The sequence below is a fragment of the Microtus oregoni genome, unplaced genomic scaffold (assembly GCF_018167655.1).
Source record: "Microtus oregoni isolate MIOR12 unplaced genomic scaffold, Mior012 000062F_ref0000492, whole genome shotgun sequence".
Taxonomy (NCBI): domain Eukaryota; kingdom Metazoa; phylum Chordata; class Mammalia; order Rodentia; family Cricetidae; genus Microtus; species Microtus oregoni.
This window is the reverse complement of record NW_024543872.1, coordinates 4,017,761-4,040,653: the sequence shown is the minus strand read 5'-3', so window position 1 is coordinate 4,040,653 and position 22,893 is coordinate 4,017,761. Positions and strand designations below refer to the sequence as shown.

Here is a 22,893-nt window from a genome sequence, read left to right as displayed (position 1 = left end):
CTCCACCAAAGTGGTGACTGTATTGACCTTTGCTCGAAGGAGAGGTGGTCTCTTGGTTGCCAGCGGCTTTCTTCCCAGCATGGGCCAACAGCCTTAGCTTCTTCTTCTGTTTTGTCTGTAGCCTGTACTTGTGGGCAGACTTAAGCAGCTGGGTAGCCATTTGTTGGTTCAGGCTTGACTAAATGACTTAACAGCAGGAAGTACTCTGAGACATAGAGGAGCCCTTTGCGACTACAGCCTGAGGTAGCGGGGCCATTTGAGAAAGCCAGTGAGATCTCTTTAGAGCTGGATGTCTTGCCCAGTGCCGAAGTTCTTAGGCCTTTTCTCAGAGGATTCAACAACTTTTTGGCCTTCTGTTTCCTCATGATGGCAGGGTCTGGGGTCATTATTTTCCTCTTGACATTTTTTTGGGGGAGGCATTTTACTTGACTGGAGGAGAGAGCTGGGCTTTATGTTTTTAATTTCTTCATATAGTATTTGTCTTCTAGGATAGAGCAACTTCAGACCAAATTTGCAATGAGTGGATTTCAGCAAGTCCTGCTACAGGGGATGCGAATCCTCTCTGACTATGAGATAGAACAGGTAGGCTTTTGTGGTTTCTCTTTGGCAGGGACTACACCATCAGTAGCAGGAAGAGATTTTAAAATGACAGAGGACAGAGCCTCACTCTTAGCTACCCCAAAAAATTTCTGGGACTACAGCTCTCAGAAGGGAGCTGAGGCAGGGGAGTATGGTGGAGGATGATGTCTAGAAGCCTTGCACAAAAGCTGCAGCATTAGCATGTGAGAAAACCCAGTGACAAAGAGGAAGGTTTCTAACTCCACCCCTATGGCCCACGTGTAACTCATCACTAGCAAGAATGACCAGAGTAGGCAAGTGAACGAGAAAACCCACACTGTGCAAAGAATCCCAAAAGACCTACCCTTTGGCACTGCCTCCTCTTGAGTTTTTAAATTCTTTTTCCTTCTCCTCTGGTACCTCTTGTCTTCCCTTAAAAAGAGAAGCCATGAACTTAATGACTTCTCTTTCTTTCCTTCATACAATTCATGGGCCTTTATCCTTGTTCTGGGACAAACTTAACTGGAAATTTTGGCGAGTGCTCATCAGACCCCAGTGCCCAGGGTTATTATCCTCACCCTCCTTTGGCCAGAACTCAGTCAGAGACTGACATGATTGGGTCCTGAATTAGAGTGTCCATGTATGTGGAAGGGAAATTAGCTTGGTGACCATTCAGTCGGTGTCACCATCCCCCAGTTAAGAAGAAAACATGCAAATTCATGGAAGACATATGTCCATCTCAGAAGGGTCAACCAGGCGTCAAAATACCTGCTTTAGACAGCAGTCTTCAAAGGAGGTTTTCCCGCTACAATCAGCATCAACTTTCTGAGGGGCACGGGATAAGACCACTTGAGCAGTTTCTTCCTGGTTTTTGGCTACACTGTCCCTCTCCCCCGTTCAAAGGGATTGGCCTGAGACTTCATCTACCTGCTGTATAGTTTCATTTCCCAGTTCCTCCATTCACACCCCACACATGGATCCTTCTCACAAAGTATCAGGTGTAGAAGCTTCTGGATATGAAGAAATGGAAGCTCACGAGCCTCCTTAGGGCTTTTCGCTCTCCAGCATCAGCCATGTAAAGGGATTTACAGCACTGGTGTAGGGATAGACACACAGTGCTGGTGTAGGGCGAGGCACACAGTGCTGGTGTAGGGATAGACACACAGTGCTGGTGTAGGGATAGACACACAACGCTGGTGAACATAGGGCACACAGCACTGGTGTAGGGCTAGGCACACAATGCTGGTGAAGGCTTAGGATACACATTACTGGTGAACATAGGACACAAAGCACTGGTGAACATAGGACACACAGCACTGTGAACATAGGACACACAGCACTGTGAACATAGGACACACAGCACTGTGAACATAGGACACACAGCACTGTGAACATAGGACACACAGCACTGGTGTAGGGATAGACACACAGCACTGGTGAACATAGGGCACACAGCACTGGTGTAGGGCTAGGCACACAGCACTGGTGTGGGGATAGACACACAGTGCTGGTGTAGGCATAGACACACAGCACTGGTGTAGGGATAGACACACAGCACTGGTGTAGGGCTAGGCACACAGTGCTGGTGTGGGGATAGACACACAACGCTGGTGAACATAGGGCACACAGCACTGGTATAGGGCTAGGCACACAATGCTGGTGAAGGCTTAGGATACACATTACTGGTGAACACTAGGACACACAGCACTGGTGAAGTTTAGGCCACAAACCACTTGTGAACACAGGACACATAGCATGGATGAAGGCTTAGGTCATCATGCCTTGGAGCCCTGTAGTGGCATTTCATTTGTATTTTAATAAATAAAGCTTACCTGAGGATCAGAAAAGTAGAACAGCCACACTGGCTTTAGAGACCAAGCAGCACACACCATTAATCCCAGTAGCCACACTAGCTTGCCATAGAAACCAGGTGGTAGTGGTGCACGCCCTTAATCCCACGACTAGAGAGATATATAAAATGGGAGGAGACAGCTCTCAGACACAGTCTCATTCTGAGGATTCATGGAGGCAGGATCACCATTTCAGACTGAGGTAGAGGTAAGGTGACTGTTTTGCTTTTCCGATCTCCATGTTGAACCCCAATATCTGTCTCTGAATTTTTATTAATCATGCTATAGAGCCCACTTTGCAGTACTTTGATAGAATTCTGTGTAATATATTAGAAGAAAGTGGGTAAAGGAGTCAGATACTAGATCATTCTCTAATATAGTAACAGAAAAAACCAGTGTTGATGTAAGTGTATTATAACATGCATTTTTCCATACATACTGTGGTAGTTTAAAAGAAAATGGTCCCCAAATGAAATGACACTGTTAGAAGTGTGGCCTTGTTGGAGTAGATGTGGTCTTGTTGGAGAAAGTATGTCACTGTGAGGCAGGCTTTGAGGTTTCATATATGCTCAAGCCATGCCCGGTGTCTCAGACCACTTCCTGTTTCCTGCAGGTCAAGATGTAGGAATTTTAGCTTCTTCTGCAGCACCGTGTCCACGTGATGCCAAGTCCCACCATGGTGATAATGAACTAAATTTCTGAAACTATAAGCTTCTCACTTAAATGTTTTCCTCAAAAGAATTACCATGGTCATGGTGTCTTTTCACAGCAATAAAGTCCTAACTAAGACACATAGTAAATGACTATATAGCTGATAGATAGGTGATATTTCCATATACATACATTAGTATACATAATCATTTGATGAATTGCAATAAAATGTATCTGTATACTTTAAAAACTAAGAAAGTAGTTACTTCAGAAGCCCAGATTGTAAATTTTTCTCTAAAACATGTAGTTTCCATTTCTTCAGTTATGACATAAAATTACAATACAATCTATTTAAACTGACAGATGCTATTTTTATGTGCTCATTTGGGGACACATTACCAAAAAAAAAAAAACAGTTCAAAGACATAAGGAGAATTGCTAATATAAAACCAATTTCCATATATTTATTTATTTGAGACAGTTTTCTCAATGATCAAAATAAAAACTCATCGGTCCAGTGGTAACAACATTCAGCAAGAAGAGTTAAATTTGTCAGGAAACTGCCTTGCATGCATGAGGCCCTGAGCGCATGTAGAAAAGGCCAGACATGTGTTTGCAGTCAGGCACTGGGGAGGTAGAGACAGATGAAAATAGGCAGTTCTCTAGGACTCAGTGGTCCCAATGTCTACCTTCTTGGTGAACTCCAAACTAGTAAGAGACCCTGTCTCAAAACAAAACAAACAAACAAAAACAGTGGGTTTTTAGACACCCAAGGTTGTCCTCTGGCTTCCATATGCAAGTTCATCCATGTGTGTGCATACCTGTAGACACACTCTTAACAACACACACACACACACACACACACACACACACACACACACAAAGTAAAATAAGATAGAAAAATATTCTGACAAACTCATGCATTTTATTTAAATTTAACAATTTAGTTGTCAAATTTGTACTTAGTTTTGTTCCATTTTATATTCATGTGGTGTTTATTTTTATTTTGGCAGTTTTGTGATTTTATTTAAACACAAATAAAACATACATGCAAGCCATCTACTCATCTTCGCTGTGTAGCCTGGTGTTGGGGTTGGTGACTCTGATGGCCAACTGTACTGCTCTTTCTACAATGGCTTCTTGGTTCTGAAGGAGACATTGTGAGCAATCTCAGCACAGTAATACTTGTGCACATCAGTAGCACCTCCAGCTCCTTGATGCTGTGGACCAGAAACTTCTGGAAGCCACTAGGCAGCATGTGCTTGGTTTTCTTGTTGCTACTGTAACCAATGTTGGGCATTAGGATCTGGTCCTTGAATCTTCTCCACACCCTGTTATCAATACCTCTGGGTTTCCTCCAGTTTCACTTAATTTTGACATATCGGTCTGACTGGTGCTGGATGAACTTCTTGGTCCTCTTTTTGATGATCTTGGGCTTCACCAGAGGCCAGAGGGCAGCCATGATGCCGCAAAGGAGATGGCAGCCACCTCGCAGGTAGCACCGAGGAAGAAGAGTTTAAATAAGCTTGTGGTGTTTGGATGAGCATGGCTCCCATACTTCATTGCTTAGTCCACAGTTGGTAAAACTGTTTGGGAAGATTCAAAACTGTTGGAGTAGATGTGTCACGTGGGGTAGGCTTCAAGGTTCCAAAAGCTTATTCGAGGCCCAGTCTCCTGTCTGCTGTCTGTGGATCAGGATGCAAAGCTCTCAGCTTACTGCTCCAGCACCATGCCTATCTGCTTCCTGCCATGAAGATCATGACTAACCCTCGGAAACTGTGAGCATGCCCCTGGTTAAATGCTCTTTCGTAAGTGTTGCCTTCATCACGGTATCTCTTCACAGCAATAGAACGGTGATAATTTACTGAACTCGGCAATTTAAGGTCTTTTGCTTTCATTTTGTGACACTGTGACTTCTCACCTACTTTTGTGCTCATTATTTGTCTTTCCTGGATATAATTTCTGAGAAATTTGAATCATTTATACAAACTCTTGGTAAATAAATTTATTGACTTTCTCTTAATTTTATTAAGTAGATTCCATGGAATGTCTTAAATCTACAATCCTTTGCCTCATTTTCACTTCACATTTTTATACTCTTAAGTTTTAACCTTAAACCTCATCCATTTAGTCATTTTTCAACATTGTTTTCCCATCTCTTTTCTTCAATAATAAATACCTTTTGCAGTCTTATTTTACTTTTCCCTAAATCACATGCTCCCAGCTTGAACTGATTTACATTCTATTTTTACTTTTATCTGCATTTATTTTATGACGAATTTATTCCCATGCCACATGGTTTTGTTTCCCCAGTTTCTTCTGGGATGTATTTTTCTTCTGTGTAACCTCCTCTTCTGGTAGGAACAATTTGCTCTTTTTCAGTGAAAATGATTACAATATGGCCGGGTTAACCCAGCCATGAGCTCTGTAAGTTTGTTGGTTCATTTTAGGGGCTTTGTTCGCTGGAATGTTCAATAGCTAAAGAATCTGTATCTAACCCCATAAGTTCAGCTTTACTCTCTGCATTTTTAAGCATGTGCAGCAAAAAGTCAGCACTCTTTTGGTGCCACAGACCCTATTCCAGCCCCACTGTGTTTCCTAGGTGCACTTCCTATCCTCACCAGACCACCATCTGAATGGAACACATGAATTCTTCCAATTATTTCAGATACCTGGTGGCTTTTGGATATGCCAGGATGGCCTGGGCAGTCTCACAGGTGTTCTTGAGTGAACATGAAGATTTGAACCTCTTGTTTTGCATAATATTGTAGGGTCTTCTGACTCGAGAGAGCGTGATCCATCTTCCCAGGTCACCTGAGGCCACTTATAGGAGGAGGAAGCCTTACTCTTCGGGGTCTTTTCAATCACACTTGCCCATTTTCACTATCTTTAGGATTCCTCTAGTCAGCTTCTGTAGCTGGTGTTATGCCAGCCTGCCTTTCACCTGCCTATAAGGAGAATGTCTTGTCTTCCGTCGTGACAGTTGATATATATAATCTCTGAACGCATGCTCTCTGAATGCATGCTCATCAGACAACCAGGAGGGAATGAGCTCAGTGAGGAGGGCAAGGAAACTGGTGTACTTGTAGGGAATGGCATTGGGGTGGGAAATGGCAGCTAAGCCAGAGAAGGAGGTCCATGGTCCTGCCCGATTTTCTTCCTGTAAGGTGCCACAGTTAGCAGTTCTTCCTGTTCTCCTGAGCCATGCACAACCCTCTTTGCATGGTTTGCCAGTTGTTCTCTCTTCTGAAGCTCTCTACACAGTAGATTGTCATTCCTTGAGAGGGAATGCATGCTCACTGGGGCTTCCCTAGCCTAGAGAGCAGGGAAAGAATTCAGTGAAAGACAGGAAGACTGGTGCTTCAAAAAGTAAAAATATAAAAATAAGAGCCAGGCTTGTGCATGTACTGCTGACGTAGACAGCATATTTTCTGAATATTCTAAAGAAATAATAAAGAATAAACACTCTGCACAACTTCTGTTTTGTTAAACAACCTTTGAAGGCCCTGGGCTTTGCTGATTCCAAACAGTTCCTGACACAAACCAAGAAGACTATACTTCCCTAAGGCCATTTTCCCCTTTTCTTTTCAATTGTATTTATTCATTTGTTTGTTTATTATTTGTGTGTATGAACACTCAGCATGGGTGTAGAGGTCAGAGGACAACTTGAGAGTATCCGGGCTTTCCTTTCACCATGGAATTGAACTCAGTTTGTCAAGTTTGGTGGCAAGTGCCTGTACCCACTGAGCCTTCTTGTTTGCCTCCTGAGCCATCTTGCTTGTCATTTTTGTATCTCTTTCCAGGTTCTGTGGATCCTGTCTCTTTTAATAACTACATGTTTTATGTAGGCAGCGGCCACCGAATTACATGTAACTAAATCCAAGCAGTACTTCCCTATCTGCGTTGACTGGTATGAAGTCCCTGTGGATGGAAGGTCTTGGCTTCTGAAAATTACATTTACTAAACTCCGGGTGTTAGTGTCCTGTTACTATAACAAAACGCCTGACAGAACCAGACTTATGGAAGGAAGGGCATTTCTGACTCAGGGCTTCAGTTCATGGTCACATGGTTCCATGGTTTCAGAGTCTATGGGGAGGTAGAAACATCAGAGGAAATCATATTATAGAGCAAAGCTGCTCACTTCCTGGAGGCCAGAAGTGGAGAAAGCAGTAAAGGGAGGGGCAGGGCAAAGACAACCCCAATGCCATCATCCAAGGACCCACTCCATTCTCTAGATTCTGTCTTCTAGGTTTCCATCACCTCCTGGGAACCCAACAAATGATGCATTAGATATCAATGAAGTTAGATTTAATGACATCAGAGACGTAACAACCCAATCACTTCTCATCTTTGGATATTGTTGCCGGGAACCAAGCCTTCAACCGTTGATACTTTTGTAGACAGTTCAGATCCAAACTGGAACACTGTTCTATGCTGGCTAGTTTTATGTCAACTTGACATGGGCTAAAGTCATCAGAGAGGAAGGGACTTCTATTGAAAATATGCCCTCATAAGACTAGGCTGTAGGCAAGCAAGCTTGAGGGTGTTTAATATTCTGTCTCCTAAGTTTCCATTGCCTCCTTTGAGTCCATACAATTATGAACTCATCACTGGATGAGTTAATAACTCATCAATTGTGTTCGTCTATAAATGGTGTCAGAGACTTCATAATACATTCACTTCCTATCTTTGGACATTGCTGCAAGGAACCGAACCTTCAATTTTTCTCAATTAGTTATTGATGGGGAAGGACCCGACCTAATGTGGGTGGTGTCATGCCAGTTTTATAGGAGCAGGCTGCACAGGCCATGAGGAGAGCAAGTCAGTGAGCAGCTTTCCTCTGTGGCCTCTGCATCAGCTTCTGCCTCCAGATTCCTGAGTTGTTTGAGTTTCTGCCTGGGCTTCCTTCATTGGACTGTGATTGCAGATATGTAAGCCAAATGAACTCTTTCCTTTTCATGTTACTTTTTTTCTTGGTGTTTTATCACAGCATTAGTAACCCTAACTAAAACACTAACCTAGAGCCAAGCGGTGGTGGCGCACACCTTTAATCCCAGCACTGGAGAGGAAGAAGCAGGTGGATCTCCGTGAGTTCAAGGCCAACCTGGTCTACAAGAGCTAGTTCCAGGACAGGCTCCAAGCTATAGAGAAACCCTGTCTCGGGGGGTGGGGGGGAACCACTGACCTAAACCACAAAAATAATGATAAGTTCAAGTAACAAAAAGCTAAATGTCCCCACAAACTCAGTATTTATGGATTCTGTACTCTTCAAATTTCTGGCTTACATCTGAACTTTTTTTGGATCCCCTGACCAGCATCTTAATCCACTAATTCTTGTCATATAAATTCTACAATTGATAAATAAAGTGATGTCAATTCACCTCCCAAACTTTGCCCAGCTGCACTACATGTTCCCATGTAACCAGTGCCTTCTTCACCCTCATCATCAGCAACATCTTTCACCAACCTCCTATTCATGTTCTGTTGATTATTTTCCTACTTCAGGCATGCACATACACTTCCTCCGCTGGCCCCAAATTCTCCCCATCTCTGAGATATCCTTGCTGAAATTCTCTATTTGACAGCCACAATGATCTTTGAAGCTTTAAATTTTATTCCACTAGAATCCTGCCAATATTTTTGTAAAAAAAATCTTTCAATTACTTTTAATAACAAGTACACAATCTCTAATACAGCAACATAAAATATATCTACCTTTACCTTTGCCTATCCCGAGGGGCTCACCACATCTTAACCTCTCAAGTATTTGCCACACCTGCACAGTTTCAGCCTTTTCCTGTCCATCAAATATTCTTTTTGTTTGTGTTCTTTCTCCTCCTTAGAATGTTCCCAACTCTTCTCCAGACCCCTGAGACTGCAACTATAAACTAAGACAGGGGAGGGTCATCAGGAGTGTTAAGATGATACCCGTTGCATGACACCAGACCCATGGTGTCAATAACTGAAGTCAGTTGTATCAAATCATACCAGTATCAAACAATTAACTGGATGACACCACACACACACACACACACACACACACACACACATTCAATAATAGCTTATTAGTGGCTCAAACACACAGCATCTGCACTATTACCAGAATGACAGTTTTCTTCCCCACTGCCTGATGGTCCTTTGGAAATCTAATAGTCATTATGCTAAAAAACCAGTTAAGATCACTTAGAACTTCCTGAGAAACCGCCACACTGCTTTCCAAAGTGGTTGCACAAGTTTGCATTCCCACCAGCAATGGATGAGTGTACCCCTTTCTCCACAACCTCTCCAGCAAAGGCTATCATTGGTGTTTTTGAGTTTAGCCATTCTGACAGGTGTAAGATGGTATCTTAATTATTTGCCAAGTCCTTGAGGCACTAACCACAATCAAGCTCACTGCCAGGAATGAGAGCAGCCTGCCCAGAGTGACATCGGTTTTGATTTGCATTTCCCTGATTGCTAAGGAAGTTGAGCATGACCTTAAGTGTCTTTTGGCCATTTGAACTTCTTCTGTTGAGAATTCTCTATTCAGCTCAGTGCCCCATTTTATAATTGGGTTGATTAGATTTTTACAGTCTAGTTTCTTGAGTTCTTTATATATTTTGGAGATCAGACCTTTGTCTGTTGCGGGGTTGGTGAAGATCTTCTCCCAGTCAGTGGGTTGCCTTTGTGTCTTAGTGACAGTGTCCTTTGCTTTACAGAAGCTTCTCAGTCTCATGAGGTCCCATTTATTCAATGAGGCCCTTAATGTCTGTGCTGCTGGGGTTATACGTAGGAAGTGGTCTCCTGTGCCCATGTGTTGTAGAGTACTTCCCACATTCTCTTCTATCAGGTTCAGTGTGTTCGGACTGATATTGAGGTCTTTAATCCATTTTGTTCTATCGGGAACTCACCAAGGCCAGCTGGCCTGGGTCTGAAAAAACCTGGGATAAAACCGGACTCACTGAACACAGAAGACAATGAGGACTACTGAGAACTCAAGAACAATGGCACTGGGTTTTGATCCTACTGCACATACTGGCTTTGTGGGAGCCTAGGCAGTTTGGATGCTCAACTTACTAGACCTGGATGGAGGTGGGTGGTCCTTGGACTTCCCACTGGGCAGGGAACCCTGATAGCTCTATGGGCTGACAAGGGAGGGGAACTTGATTGGGGGAAAGGAAGGGAAATGGGAGGAGGTGGCGGGGAAGAGACAGAAATCTTTAATAAATAAATAAACGGAAAAAAAAAGATCACTTAGAACTCATTCCTCTGCAAGACACCAGGTGGCAGCAATGCCTAAGAAGTGACTCATCGGTTCACCCCGTAGCACTGAATACAGTCCATTGCAATAAACCAGATAAGTTTTACAAGTGGGTGCCTTTGCCAAGTCCTTGAGGCACTAACCACAATCAAGCTCACTGCCAGGAATGAGAGCAGCCTGCCCATAGTGACGTCTGTTTCATTTGGCTGATTGACAGCCCAGCCGCTGCCGATTAAACAACTGCCCGTGTACCTTGCACCTAGCGTATCTTCACCTGGCCCATTCCAACCTGTTTCAGGAGACAGGATCACATTCTGACCACTGTTTTCCTGCAAAGCCTCCACACGTGGCCATTCCTGGGGTAGAACACCTACACACGCCTTCCATTCCTAAGGACCACAACATACTTCCTTCTCCGGGAATTCTGAATTTTAAAACAAACAAAGCAGAGGAATATGGAACAATGCAGCATTTTAAAAATATTTTTGATATAAAGAGATAAACTGGTCAAAGGAGAACAACATGAAGATAAGGCAGTGTTCAGCCCACCCTTGGCTCGCGGGTGCTGACCGAATTTAGCAGACTAAAAACTCTAGCACACTAGCACAAGTGGCCTGGAGGTCTATAATGGGAAGACTTCCGCGACAGTTTGAATGAAAAATGTCCCTCGTAAGCTCAGGTGCTTGAAACGTGTGCCATTGACAGCACTGTTTCGGTCGGTTCAGGGGCTACAGGCTTGCTGTGGGGAGCGCGTTACACAGGATGGTTTCTAAGACTTCACAGCCATGTGACATTCCCAGTTTGTTCTCTCTGGTTGGTGCTTGCAGCTCAAGATGTGATGCCTCAGCTTCAACTGCAGCAGCCACCTCTTTTGCTGCTGCCACACTTCCTCACCTGACCAAGAAAATAATACAACGGGGAAGTATTAAAATCTATGCAATTCACTAGGTACTGTGGCTCACAATATAATCCACTGGTTCTCAATCTGAGGGTCACACACATCAGATATCCTGCATATCAGATGTTTACATTACAAAAATAGCAGTAGCAAAATCACAGCTATGAAGTAGCAATGAAATAATTTTATGGCTAGGGGGATCACAACAGCATGAGGAACTGTATTAAAGGGCTGCAGAATTAGGAAGGTTGAAAACCACTGCTAATCCCAGCACTCAGAAAGCTAAGGTAGAATGATTATAAGTCCAGGGCAACCTGGGATACATAGAGATACCTTATCTGAAAAACCAAACCGCTCACTTGTTAAAAAGCAAACAAAAAGCTGTCACTTGAAGTGAAGCATTAGGCTCACAGAGAGTTAAACATAAATCAAAGTAAAACATTATTTTCACCTGAGAAGGTAAGATCCCCATAGACAAGAGAAGGTAAATTTTCTGTTGCACTTTGGAGAAAAATTCAGGTAACAACAAATAGAAAAGAGAAGACTTTTCAGGAAAACACTCACGTAAACAGAAACAAGAAAAGATCCTGTTCAGTAAAGAAACTTTTGGTTGAAGGTTGAACATCAAACATAGTGTGCAGAATTAATAGCTGTTATCATGAAGAACTCTGCCCTCCAGGGAAAGGACAGTAATATATTCTCCACAAATTTATTCATTGCACAGAACTGCATGCTTTCTGAGCTTGTTGTATTTGCATTCAAATGTTTCTGCTCTCATTTTCTCTCTTTAAGCTGGGTATGGTAACAGAGTAGGAGGTAAGTGAAACTGTCTGAGGATTCAGAAACACCCAGACCTCTCTGTAAAGTTGTCAGCTTGCAGTTAGATGCTGTGTCTCAATCTGTGAGGAGGCCACTGGATGAGACAGTAGATGACAAGCCTGTTTCTTCAAATGAAGATTCCACCATTGATCATAGGTAAGGGAACTTTCTGTTTCTTGAAGGGACTTGATGGGGAGGGACTGATCTCCTACAACATAATGTTCTAAAGTCTAAGGAAGGAACCTGGAGATTGTAATCTAATGCTAGAGAGAAGAATCGTGACCAATGGCAAATATGGAGGTTAAGAAACATGAGTGGCCGGGCAGTGGTGGCACATGCCTTTAATCCCAGTACTCGGGAGGCAGTGGCGGGCAGATCTCTGTGAGTTCGAGGTCAGCCTGGTCTATAAGGGCTAATTCCAGGACAGGCTCCAAAGCTACAGAGAAACCCTGTCTCAAAAAACAAACAAAAGAAAAAAAAAAGAAACATGAGTGATAAATGACTTTGAAAATAGATGGAAAGGACAATGACAATATCCAAACACATGGGCACCAGAAAAAGGGCTGTGTGGAACTTGAAGATGAATCTAAAAACAAGGCTCCCATTTAGTTCTTTTAAAGCTCTCAGATGAAGAAATCCAACTGCTAATCCCAGTAGTTGGGAATGCAGATAGAGAATTACAAAAATAAAGGGAAGGACCTATGGGTTTGGATAAAATCAAGGATAATTAAAGTTGTGAGAAAAGATATAATTTGTGAGGAGAAATTTGAAAGAAAGGGGCTCTGGCATAATTTTGGAGAGACATAGTAGCAACATAGGAAAAGGAGGGGAGAGAAGAAAATAAAGGGAGTGTAGCTGACCTAGGTAAATAATAGCTCATGCTCAGTAAGGGAAATCTTGCAGACAATCTTGGGAAAAGCTGCAAAACGGTCAGTGGAAATTGACATCAGGATTCTTTGGAAGGTTAGTTATTCAATAGTTGGGTTGGTTTTCTTGCTGATTCTCTGTGAAAATTAAATGCAAGGATGTTTTGGCAGCAGATGGGGAAAATGACTCAATGACAAAGACTCACTTAAAGAAGAAAAGAAATATAGCACCCGCAAGATGCTGGATACGATAAAGATGCTGTAGAGTCATCTATCCAGGGTGGGAAGACAGAACCAACAGAGAATGATCCCCCACATCAACTGTGTTGGGGACATTGAGAAAAGAGTCATTAATTAGGGTTAACTGATGAGAGATGGGTAAAATGCACCCAGCAAACAATGCTATATAAAGAGCCAGGCCAGATTTATGAAGAATAATATTTGCACAATCACAAGACTTCCCACTCTGTGTCCACAAAGCATTGCTTCCTTGATGCTGCAGATACCAGGTCTGCAAGTGAGCAAACCCCATGGAAAATGATACAGCATTTACATGCAGTATCGACAACCCTCCCATATAATATAAATCATCTCTACATCATTTAAAGTATCTAACAGAATGTATATATCTAAATGTTCATTATATTGTATTGTGTAGAGAATAAAATCAAGCAAAGGAGATATGCACATATTTCGAATAGACATTTTTTTTCCTGAATGTTTTCACCCTATAGCTCGTTGAATTCACGAAGTAGAAGTCACATATACAGAATACTAATTGTACAGTATAACTTCAATAAAGGGAACAATCTAAATGAAAAATGAAAGAAACTAGAAATCTAGTATTTTAGGGAAAAATTCATCCTGAATTCTGTGCCATAATGATTTGAGTATGGCTGAACTTTAGTAGATTCATGGCATGGGCAAGCAGGTCTGACATTTGTAAAGGGACAACATGAGGAAGAATCCGGGAGGCAGAATGATATGGAGCCCCGCCATGGGAACATTTCCGTTTGACTTTATCTTTACCTTTCACTGTGAAAATATCATATAAATCATATATGTCATCGTTATAGATAGCCTTGCTACAGTGCACTGAATCAAACCTAGAGCCACGTGCATTCCAGGAACATTCTAGACAACTGAGTCACTCATTCCATGTCAGCCAGCTGCAAAATTTCAGAGTCTCAACTTCCTAATCAGCAATAAGAATTTTAAAATTTCCCAGACAGATTGACTTATGAGAATTAAATATGTTAGTATATAAAGACCCTGGATCATGGCAGATACTCAAAACAGCAAAGAAACTTAAAATCCGTTGTGCTAGAGTTTTGTTCTATAATTATAATCTCTGGCACTTTATGCATATTTGTATTATGTTATATGTTAGTATCCTTTTACCTTTATGCCTTACCATCTAAGATCTCTTCACTAGTGTGCTATGGAAAGTTGTGACTAAAAGGGCAGTAACCGATTTTTAGATGAGGTATTTCTGTATTCCTGATTAGCTGAACATATTACCCAGGTACATGAACGTGCCATGGAAAAGTCACAGAAATTGCCAGACAAACTTAACTGTGCAGGTGTGTGTGTGGAGGTCAGAACAGGATACCATAGTTACCATCCTCTGCCATCACTCCAAAGCTGTTTTCAATATCCTTTTATTATAACAAAGTATATTTCATACTTATAAGTGCTTTTTTCAGTCTTGGAAACGATACTTACCCCACAATCCTGCTTTATCTGTGGCACGAAAGGGCTTCCTCTTGCTTCAGCTACTAAGGTCACTGGGGTGTGTAACCCACACCATGCACAGAAGCATGGTTTACTCTTTCATGTATTGCCGAACTCCAGTTCTAGAATATTTTTCCTTCTTGCTTTCAACAAACTTCCTATAAATCAAAGTATTGGCCCAGAAGTATCTGTTCATTAGAAACAGATCAAAATTAATTGATCAAGTGAAGCTGGCATTCAATGGGAAACAAGTTGCAGTCTTGCAGAAGACTAATGACCTTCCTTTGTCTTAGGAATAGGGCTGCGGATGGAAATTCTAGACTCAAAATTAAGCCGACCATATCTTACCCCTTGAGGAAATGGGAAACCACAGCCATGGGAATGCTGGAATACATTCCATGTGGCTGTGCATGTACATGACAGGATGCAGGCAGTTATGGGAGGAAGAACGAAGATCAGTGTTCTCTGGGTACTTGTGAGTGGTGCCCATGACCTGTTCTTGTGTATAGTGGTATCATAACTAGAACTCCTGCAGTTTATGCTGGTCAGAGAGAGGAAACAGAAGAGAGAAGGGGTAGTGATTCTGTTATTTTATTACAAGGACTAGTCTTACCTAAGAATTGGGTGATAGGGAAGGGAAAACTGCCATTGCAAAGATTCTCTGAATTCTTTGTTCTTGCAGAGATGAGACCTAGAATTATCTCAATCATTTTCAAGAGTATGCGAGTATGCTTGGAAAATACCCAGAACTTGTGTCCTGTGATGGATGAGAAATGGGTCATTCTACACATTCACGAGAATTTCAGGCTCAGCGTTGGAAGAGGAAGGTGATAATACAAGCCCAAAAAGACAAAGACAAATCTTTCCCTAAAAGAGTCACAGTCAGTAAGACTTCTTGCAGAAAGGGAGGCTGTCCTTACTGATGTCTAAATCATGCTGCTCCTCCAGGACAAGTTCTGTGCAGCAGACGGTGTGGGGAGGAGCAAAGCAAATGTGCTGGGATTGAATAAAGTGAAGGATGCTACTGTAGATGACAAGATGCAGGGAGGTGGTCAGGGATGTCAGGGGAAGTAGGGCACGATAGGAACAAACAACCATTATAGTTGGAGGAGCAGGAACTCTAAAGTGCAAGAGGCACATAACAAAGGAATATTGGGGTGGGGATATTGTGTTTCTACCATACAGAGGACTATGCTAGGGCCTTGAATACAGGGTGATGTGCAAATAGCCAATTGGGCAGTAATTCCCTGCTGGGGTAGGAGGTCCTTCTGTATTTGTGTTGCTTTCATTGGTTATTAATGAAACTGCCTTGGCCTTTTGATAGGGCAGCACTTCGATAGGCGGGGAGGACAGAACTGAATTCTGAGAGGAAGGAGGCAGAGTCAGATGGAGAGCTGCCATGGAGCCTCCAGATCAGACATGCTGAAGTTTGCCCGGTAAGCCATGTCCTCATGGTGAACACAGATTAATAGAAATGGGTTAGATCTAGATGTGAGAGTTGACCAAGAAGAGGCTAAATATAAAGGGACAGGCAGTAATTTAATTAATACAATTTCTGTGTGGTTATTTTGGGGGGTTAAGCTAGCCGGGCGGTGGATACAACCTGCTCCTATTACAACATGCTGCAATGGAAGATGATCACCTAAGTCATGGAGAGAACCAGTGGGGGACGCAGTTCTTTAACTGAAGGTCCAATTTCTTTCTCAGGCTGGGTCTCTTTTCTCCACAAGAAACAACAGCTAATAACTGCAGTTTGTTCCCTCTGGTCAACCCCACATTATTCTGGGTGGGGTCACATTATATCCTCATTTCATAGTAAATGAAACAAAAGTTGAGCGAGATTATGTAACTCAGTACAGAACACATCAGTCAGATCCAAGATTTAATAATCTGTTTTTCTAACTGTAAAGTCCTAGTTATTAATCACTAGCTAGGCTACCCTGGAATGTCACATGAGTTCATAACAAGAGTGTTTACCCACTGAGTAGCCCCATCACAGGTTACTCATGTTAGCAAATTAACTTATTGAGTTAACATGCATGACTGATAAGATTATTAAAACATGCAATCATTGACATACATAAATTCATAAACGGAAAAGGGCGAGTTGCTGTATTCACCCCAAACAAGAGAAGCAATTCTGAATATTGCCAAACTGGGGTTGGGGGAACATTTTCATCAGAATTCTAGGAAGAAAAAGATGACTCAAGTGAGAAAGTTCATTCAAAGCATCTTTTTTTTTATTTGCTGTAAGAATATAACCTTCGTTTCTGCGTGCAAAAATATGGTAGGCCTTAACAAACAGGGCAGACTCTCCACGTGTGTACATTGGTTGAACTAAAGTTCTAGCAAAGGTTGAAAAGACAAAACATATCTTAAGAGAAGAAAATACAGAAGGAGCAAACATCCTTAATTTCCAAAACAACTAGGAAAGAAATAACAGCTCCACTGAAGCCTGAAACCCAAGGCTGTAGGTTTTGAGAGACAGGGAAGGAGTGTTCCCCAACCTTGTCAATGTGTAGTCAAACAGCTCTGCGTATTCGGCATTAAAGCTCCTGCATAGCAACAGGCAGGCGGCAGTCATTACAGGCATTACTTGTCACTTAACCTAATCCAGAAGAAGGTGCACTACCAGCCTGCACATAGCTTTTCTTGCCCAAATACTGGGCAGGGAACTAAGAATTGCGATTGACTTGCTTAACAAAACGTCAGTGATTTCTCACTTGTATAAATAACAATTACCAGAATAATCTACATTAGATATGAGCTGCCCAACAGCACAGTGCTCACTAGACTCTGGCTCTTGTTTCTTAGGTAATTATGGTTTATGGAATTGAACTATACGCTCTGCAGTTAAGCCTGGCTACCATAGAAGGCTCCTTGCTTTCCTAGATAGCTTGTCCTGCATGGAGTGCTCTGTACTAATGTTTCTCTTTACCTATTATTACTTACAGAGCACGGCAATAGCATCCCAAACCTACAATATGATACATGTCCTTCATAAAGGAAGAGTGGGTTACACAAACCGAGGCTTGCAGCATCACACCACAAGTCCAAGGACCTGTGGCAAGTCTCAGGCAGAAAAGAATTGTAAACATGCTGTACATCAAATCCAAATTTGCAGATGCCTTCCCTCACCCCAGTCTGTCTGAAGGGATCAAAAGCTACCTCTGGCCATGAGTCTTCCTGTGCATTCATTTCCATGATTTCGGTCTCAAAATAAGAATTGGTAAAGTTACAGAAAAGCTAACAATGGCTTTTTCTAAACCACCCAACAAGACATGGGTTAGAAAGATGTCCTGTCTCACCAACAGGGAGGAGAACAGGTGGGAGCCCTCGACATTTTTTAGTAGGCAGGCTGTGAGCTAGATGAGCTAAAATTTAATTTAAAGGTATCTTTAGACTTAGGGAGACAAAGTTGGAAATGAAGAATTAGAACTAGGTTCATCACTTTACAGCACCATTTCCTATAGAGTAGATCTGGAGCCTGGAAAGTTTAAGCCAGAAGGCACTTCATCAATCATTGACTTTACCGATAGAAGGGAAGGATTTAGATGAATTGAGCCAAATGCATGTCTAGAAAATTCACAGATCCTATGAAGTACATAGAAGCTTCTAGTAATGAGATGTGATCAGAAATCTCTCTGTCTCCCTGTGTCTCTCTGTCTCTGTCTCTCTGTCTCTCTCATGTCTAGAAAATTCAAATCCTACAAAGTACATTGGAGCTGCTTGGAATGAGTGCTCTCTCTCTCTCTCTCTTGTTCTCTCTCTCTCTCGTTCTCTCTCTCTCTCGTTCTCTCTCTCTCTCTCTTTCACACACACACATACACACACACACACACACACACACACACACACACTTCCTTGGATCTACTTTGTTAAACCTGAATTCTGAAAAATTCATGAAAAAAGCAACCCATCACCCATCTTTTCTCTGATTTTGTGCTCATAAGTACATTTGTTTCAGCTGTGTTTGCTTTGAACGTCACATCTGCTTCGATTTTGAGTATTTTAAATTTAAATCAGTGCATTTATAATTGGACAACACTAACAGACATGTTAACATGGAACAGGGAAATCCCCCAGGGCTACAACCACAGACAAAGAACTATAAGTAAATAAGAAATGCTGAGACTGGGGGAAAGTTAGTTTATCTCAGGGAAGAGCACAGTACCAAATAGGCTGTTCTGGAAACATACAGATGCAAGTAACATAGGGACTGAGCAGATTATATTTATATATTTAGGAATATAAATATATAATTGCTATATATAAATTAATATATATGTATATATATATATAATATCAACAATTAAAGCAAGAGGCCATGATTCTGAGGGAGATCAAGGGCATGTGTGCATGAGGGTATGGAAGGGGGATAACAAAAGGAAAAATGATGTAACTACATTTTAATTTCACAACATAACATAATTTTAATTGGAAAATTATCTTTAGAAGTACATTTCTTACCCCTCATAGTTATTGAGCCAGTGTTTGCATAGGGGCAAGTCATCTCTTGGGGATTAGAAAACACGGCAGTGGGAAGAATTTTATTTTCCGAGCAAGATATATCATTTTAATTTGGTTGCAACTTAAGTCTTTTAAAGACTAATGTAATAAAATCAAATCTACCATTTACTAGTTTTTTGTTGGAGTCTGGATTTGAACCCCGGATCCAGTGCCTGTTGTATGGATAAAAGAATGACCAAGGGAAATCTCAAGCAATTTTCACTTTGCCTCTTAGAGTCAATCATAGGAGCGCCAGCTGCATGACTTCCCTGGTGTGTACCGTTGCATCTGATTGGTGCTGAGGCAGACAGGCAGGCCCTTCCTCACTCCCTCTCTTCTTGTGCTTGCCCTATTTTTTGTTCCAGTGATGAGAGATGTTCTGGATCTTCTTCATTTTGATCCGCTGGTCCAGCATCTTGTACCTTGCAGGATGGTCATCCGTTTTCTTTGGAACTGAAGGCGCATAGGAGCTAGATGCATAAGCGGGGCGTTTGAAGTGACGTAAAGGAGGCTTGATGACTGGAGATCATGGGAAGGAAGACAGACAAGCATTAGCTTCTCAGAGACTTGACACGCCACACACATCGTGGCTACCTTCCTCTTGGCTTGTATGTCTCCTCCAAGCCAAAACAAATAAGCGCGCGCGCGCACACACACACACACTGGATTGGATTTCTGACAATTGAGGAAGCGCAATATCAACTGGTCATCGATTTGAAATCAATAAGGACAAGAAACAGCTAGCGATGGGCAGTGGTGGCCCAGTGCATGAAGTTCACTTGGTAGAGAATGGCTGAAATTAAGGAATGGTTTTAGTATGCTGGGATCACATGTGGAAGCAAAGTGACCATGGTGGGCAGAGATAGAACTATTGCTAACAGCATTTAGCATTGTGTGCAAGCTTTGGGGGTTAGAAGAGTGGCGCTTACTCCCAAAGTACAAATGAAAAGCATATTGCTGAAAAAATACTTGCAAAATACTGATAAAGGCCTAATATCCGAAATGCACAAAGAACCCTTAAAATTCAACAGAAGGAAGTAACCCAATGCCAAAATGGGCAAAGCGATCTGAACGGACTCCTTACTGGAGAAGATGCATCTATCCAAGGAGCACAGGACAAAGTGTGAACACTGAAGAGTCACAAATGAAAGAACAGTGTTCTAACACATTGTGTGTAAAGTCAAAGTCCAAAAGCCTTTTAGTGTTCCTTCCTGCTGATGGGAGCAGAAAAATGGTAGCGTTGCTTTGAAATCTAGATTAGTAATTTCATAAAGCTGGACACAGTCTTTACCATAGAAGACAATAACTATACTCCTAGGTTTACTCACCTCAACTGTTAAAAAGCCAAGATGACCTTTAATGGGTTAATGGATAAATAAATAGTAATAGGCATATTGCTATTTTAATTGATAAAAATAGATGTGGATCATCTTAAGTACACATTGCTAAGTGGATGAAGTCAGTCTGCAAAGGCAGCTGTGCCATAGGATTTTGCTCACAAGGTAAGCTTGAAGGAAACCAAACAAACAAACAAAACCCTCCACCAAACTATGAAGACAACAAAAAAGTTACTGACAGGGACAGAATTAAAGTAAGGAGGAGGGTTAAACAGGTGAGCAGTGGAAAATCCAGGGTGGTGAAGTCATCTGATGGGAAACCGGTGGGTTCTGATGCTATTTGTCAAAACTCATGTATCCTTAGGGGAGGGATCCCTAATCTATGCAATTTAAAAAGGTGATTGAGGGGGTTATGGGTATTATGGGTATCCCAGAATGTAGTGCAGAACAATCTGACTGAATTGCTGATGTAAGTAATCATGAGCCTGCAAGGGATGAGAGGCAAGAGGGCCATCAAGTAACTTCATACTATTAACAGGCTCCAGAGGAGCAGAGAGGCCAGGGGAGTTACACACAAGCTCTGTATTCTAGTGGATACAGCTGCTTCTCATACAGGAGCAGATTACCAATTCAAATACACTCTATACTTCTCAGAAATGGAAGACATAAAAGAAGAACAGATGATGAAAACTATCCACACAGATGTTAGCAGCTAAGCAAAAGGAGGAGGCTAGAATTATTGATCCACGGGTAATTTATTAGACTTGTTGACAGCAATATAAATTCATTGCCTTAATAGAGATGTTGGTGTAATATAAAGGTGTTAATAGATAGAATTACTTACATGACATGACATGCATTTCTTTATCAGACCTAGAAAATCTTCCAGGTTTTGAAGTTACAGCAGCAGAGAACCCACCTGAAATTTTTATTTCTCCAATAAGGAAATCAGGTACTTCCTCTACAAATAACTTACACTAGAACTAGACATATTGTGCACAAGGTGGACTTGGGGGACCATTATAGAAACATAAAATTTAAAAGCACAAAAAAAGCTGAAGAGAGAAAGAAAATGACAGACAAAGGAGCTCCAAATGACTCTAAATGAAAATTTCTCTGAGCAATGAATCAAAACATGAAGTCAACCACAACCCAAAGTATAAAATACAGACACATAATAATAGGTTACTCAAAAATTTGTGAGAAAACAGATACATGTACTAGGCATATTACTAAACAATTTCTATAGATCCACAACCCTTAAGGAGGGGGATGAGTTTGTTAGTGTGAACTGGACATGGTGACATCCTTCCTATGGCCTAAGAAGAAACCAAAAAGTGGTCTCAGAGAAGAAACACGACCATTACGATTCCATCCAGGAGCACAGAGGAGCACGCTGAGAGGCACATTGGCACATCCTTGATTTTATGTGATGGGAGTTAATATCTTGTGACTGAAGCAGAATTTATTTAGCCCCATTCTAAAAGCAAGCAAACAGCAGATAATCCCAACTGGTGGACCACCACACAATAACAGCCTAGTAAAGCAGAGAAGCCCGTGGGATTACAGAGCCACGGGAAGTTTAGGGAGGCAGATGACGTCATCTGACGTGTCACCCTGAGGGATCCTAGAAGAGAGGAGAAAGGGACAGCAAATGACAAGCAGGGAGACGGGAATGAGCATAGATGAGGATGAGTGTATCATGTATCCTGCGGTTCTGTGAGGAGAAAAAGGTAAAGGACTGGCCGCCTTCTTTCTTCCCCTCTCCTCTAGACTCCCTCGTCTCCTTGGTTGTCCTGAAAATCTGTTCAGTTAATGAACATAGAGGGAAAAAATGTGTTGTCAGGAAGAAGAAAGTGGATATGCTAGTTAGCTGAAAAGTGTGGAGGAGCAGAGCTGGTGCCAGCCACTCGTGCAGTACCAGCTCTCTCTCACGGCAGGTGGCTTCACTGTCTCCTAAAGAGTAAAGGGAGAGGGCACCTAAGTGAGCTGGAAGGACTCAAAGCTGAGGGATGCATCTGTTAAACTGCAAAAGCAGTTCTCTGAAACACCCTCTCAGCAAATACCTTCCAATAGTGAGCAAATGCCTGAGAACCACGAGGAAGCACAGAGGTTACATGCAGAGCTGGGCAAGTGGCTTAGTGACCGAAGTTCACATCCCTAGCATCCACAGAGAAGCCTGGCATGGTAACACACATGTTTATAGTTTCAGTGCTGGCAGGCAGAGACATGCCAATCCAAGAGTCCTCCTAGCCATTCGATATAGAAGAAATGGAAAATTATAGGTTTGGTGAAAGACCCTACCTCAAAAACAATCTCTGACCTCCACAAATCTCTACATGGTGTCTCTCTCCCCACCACATATATTATATATGACACACACAGCGAGACAAAAATTACCAAGTCAGGTGGTGATGACACACTCCTTTAA

The 22,893-nt window shown here is 42.0% G+C and overlaps 1 protein-coding gene and 1 pseudogene across 3 annotated transcripts in view; both read right to left on the bottom strand.

Moving 5' to 3' along the window:
• Window positions 1–4,118: 4,118 nt before the first annotated feature.
• Window positions 4,119–4,521, bottom strand: LOC121439605 (annotated as a pseudogene).
• Window positions 4,522–18,814: 14,293 nt separating this feature from the next.
• Window positions 18,815–22,893, bottom strand: part of Pde1c (phosphodiesterase 1C) — a 455,584-nt gene continuing 451,505 nt past the window's right edge. For all 3 annotated transcript variants that reach the window (XM_041640294.1, XM_041640289.1, XM_041640291.1), the window contains exon 19: window positions 18,815–19,644. In XM_041640294.1, coding sequence (XP_041496228.1) covers window positions 19,475–19,644 — 170 coding nt within the window. In that variant the 3' untranslated portion in view covers window positions 18,815–19,474. The remainder of the gene's footprint in view (window positions 19,645–22,893) is intronic.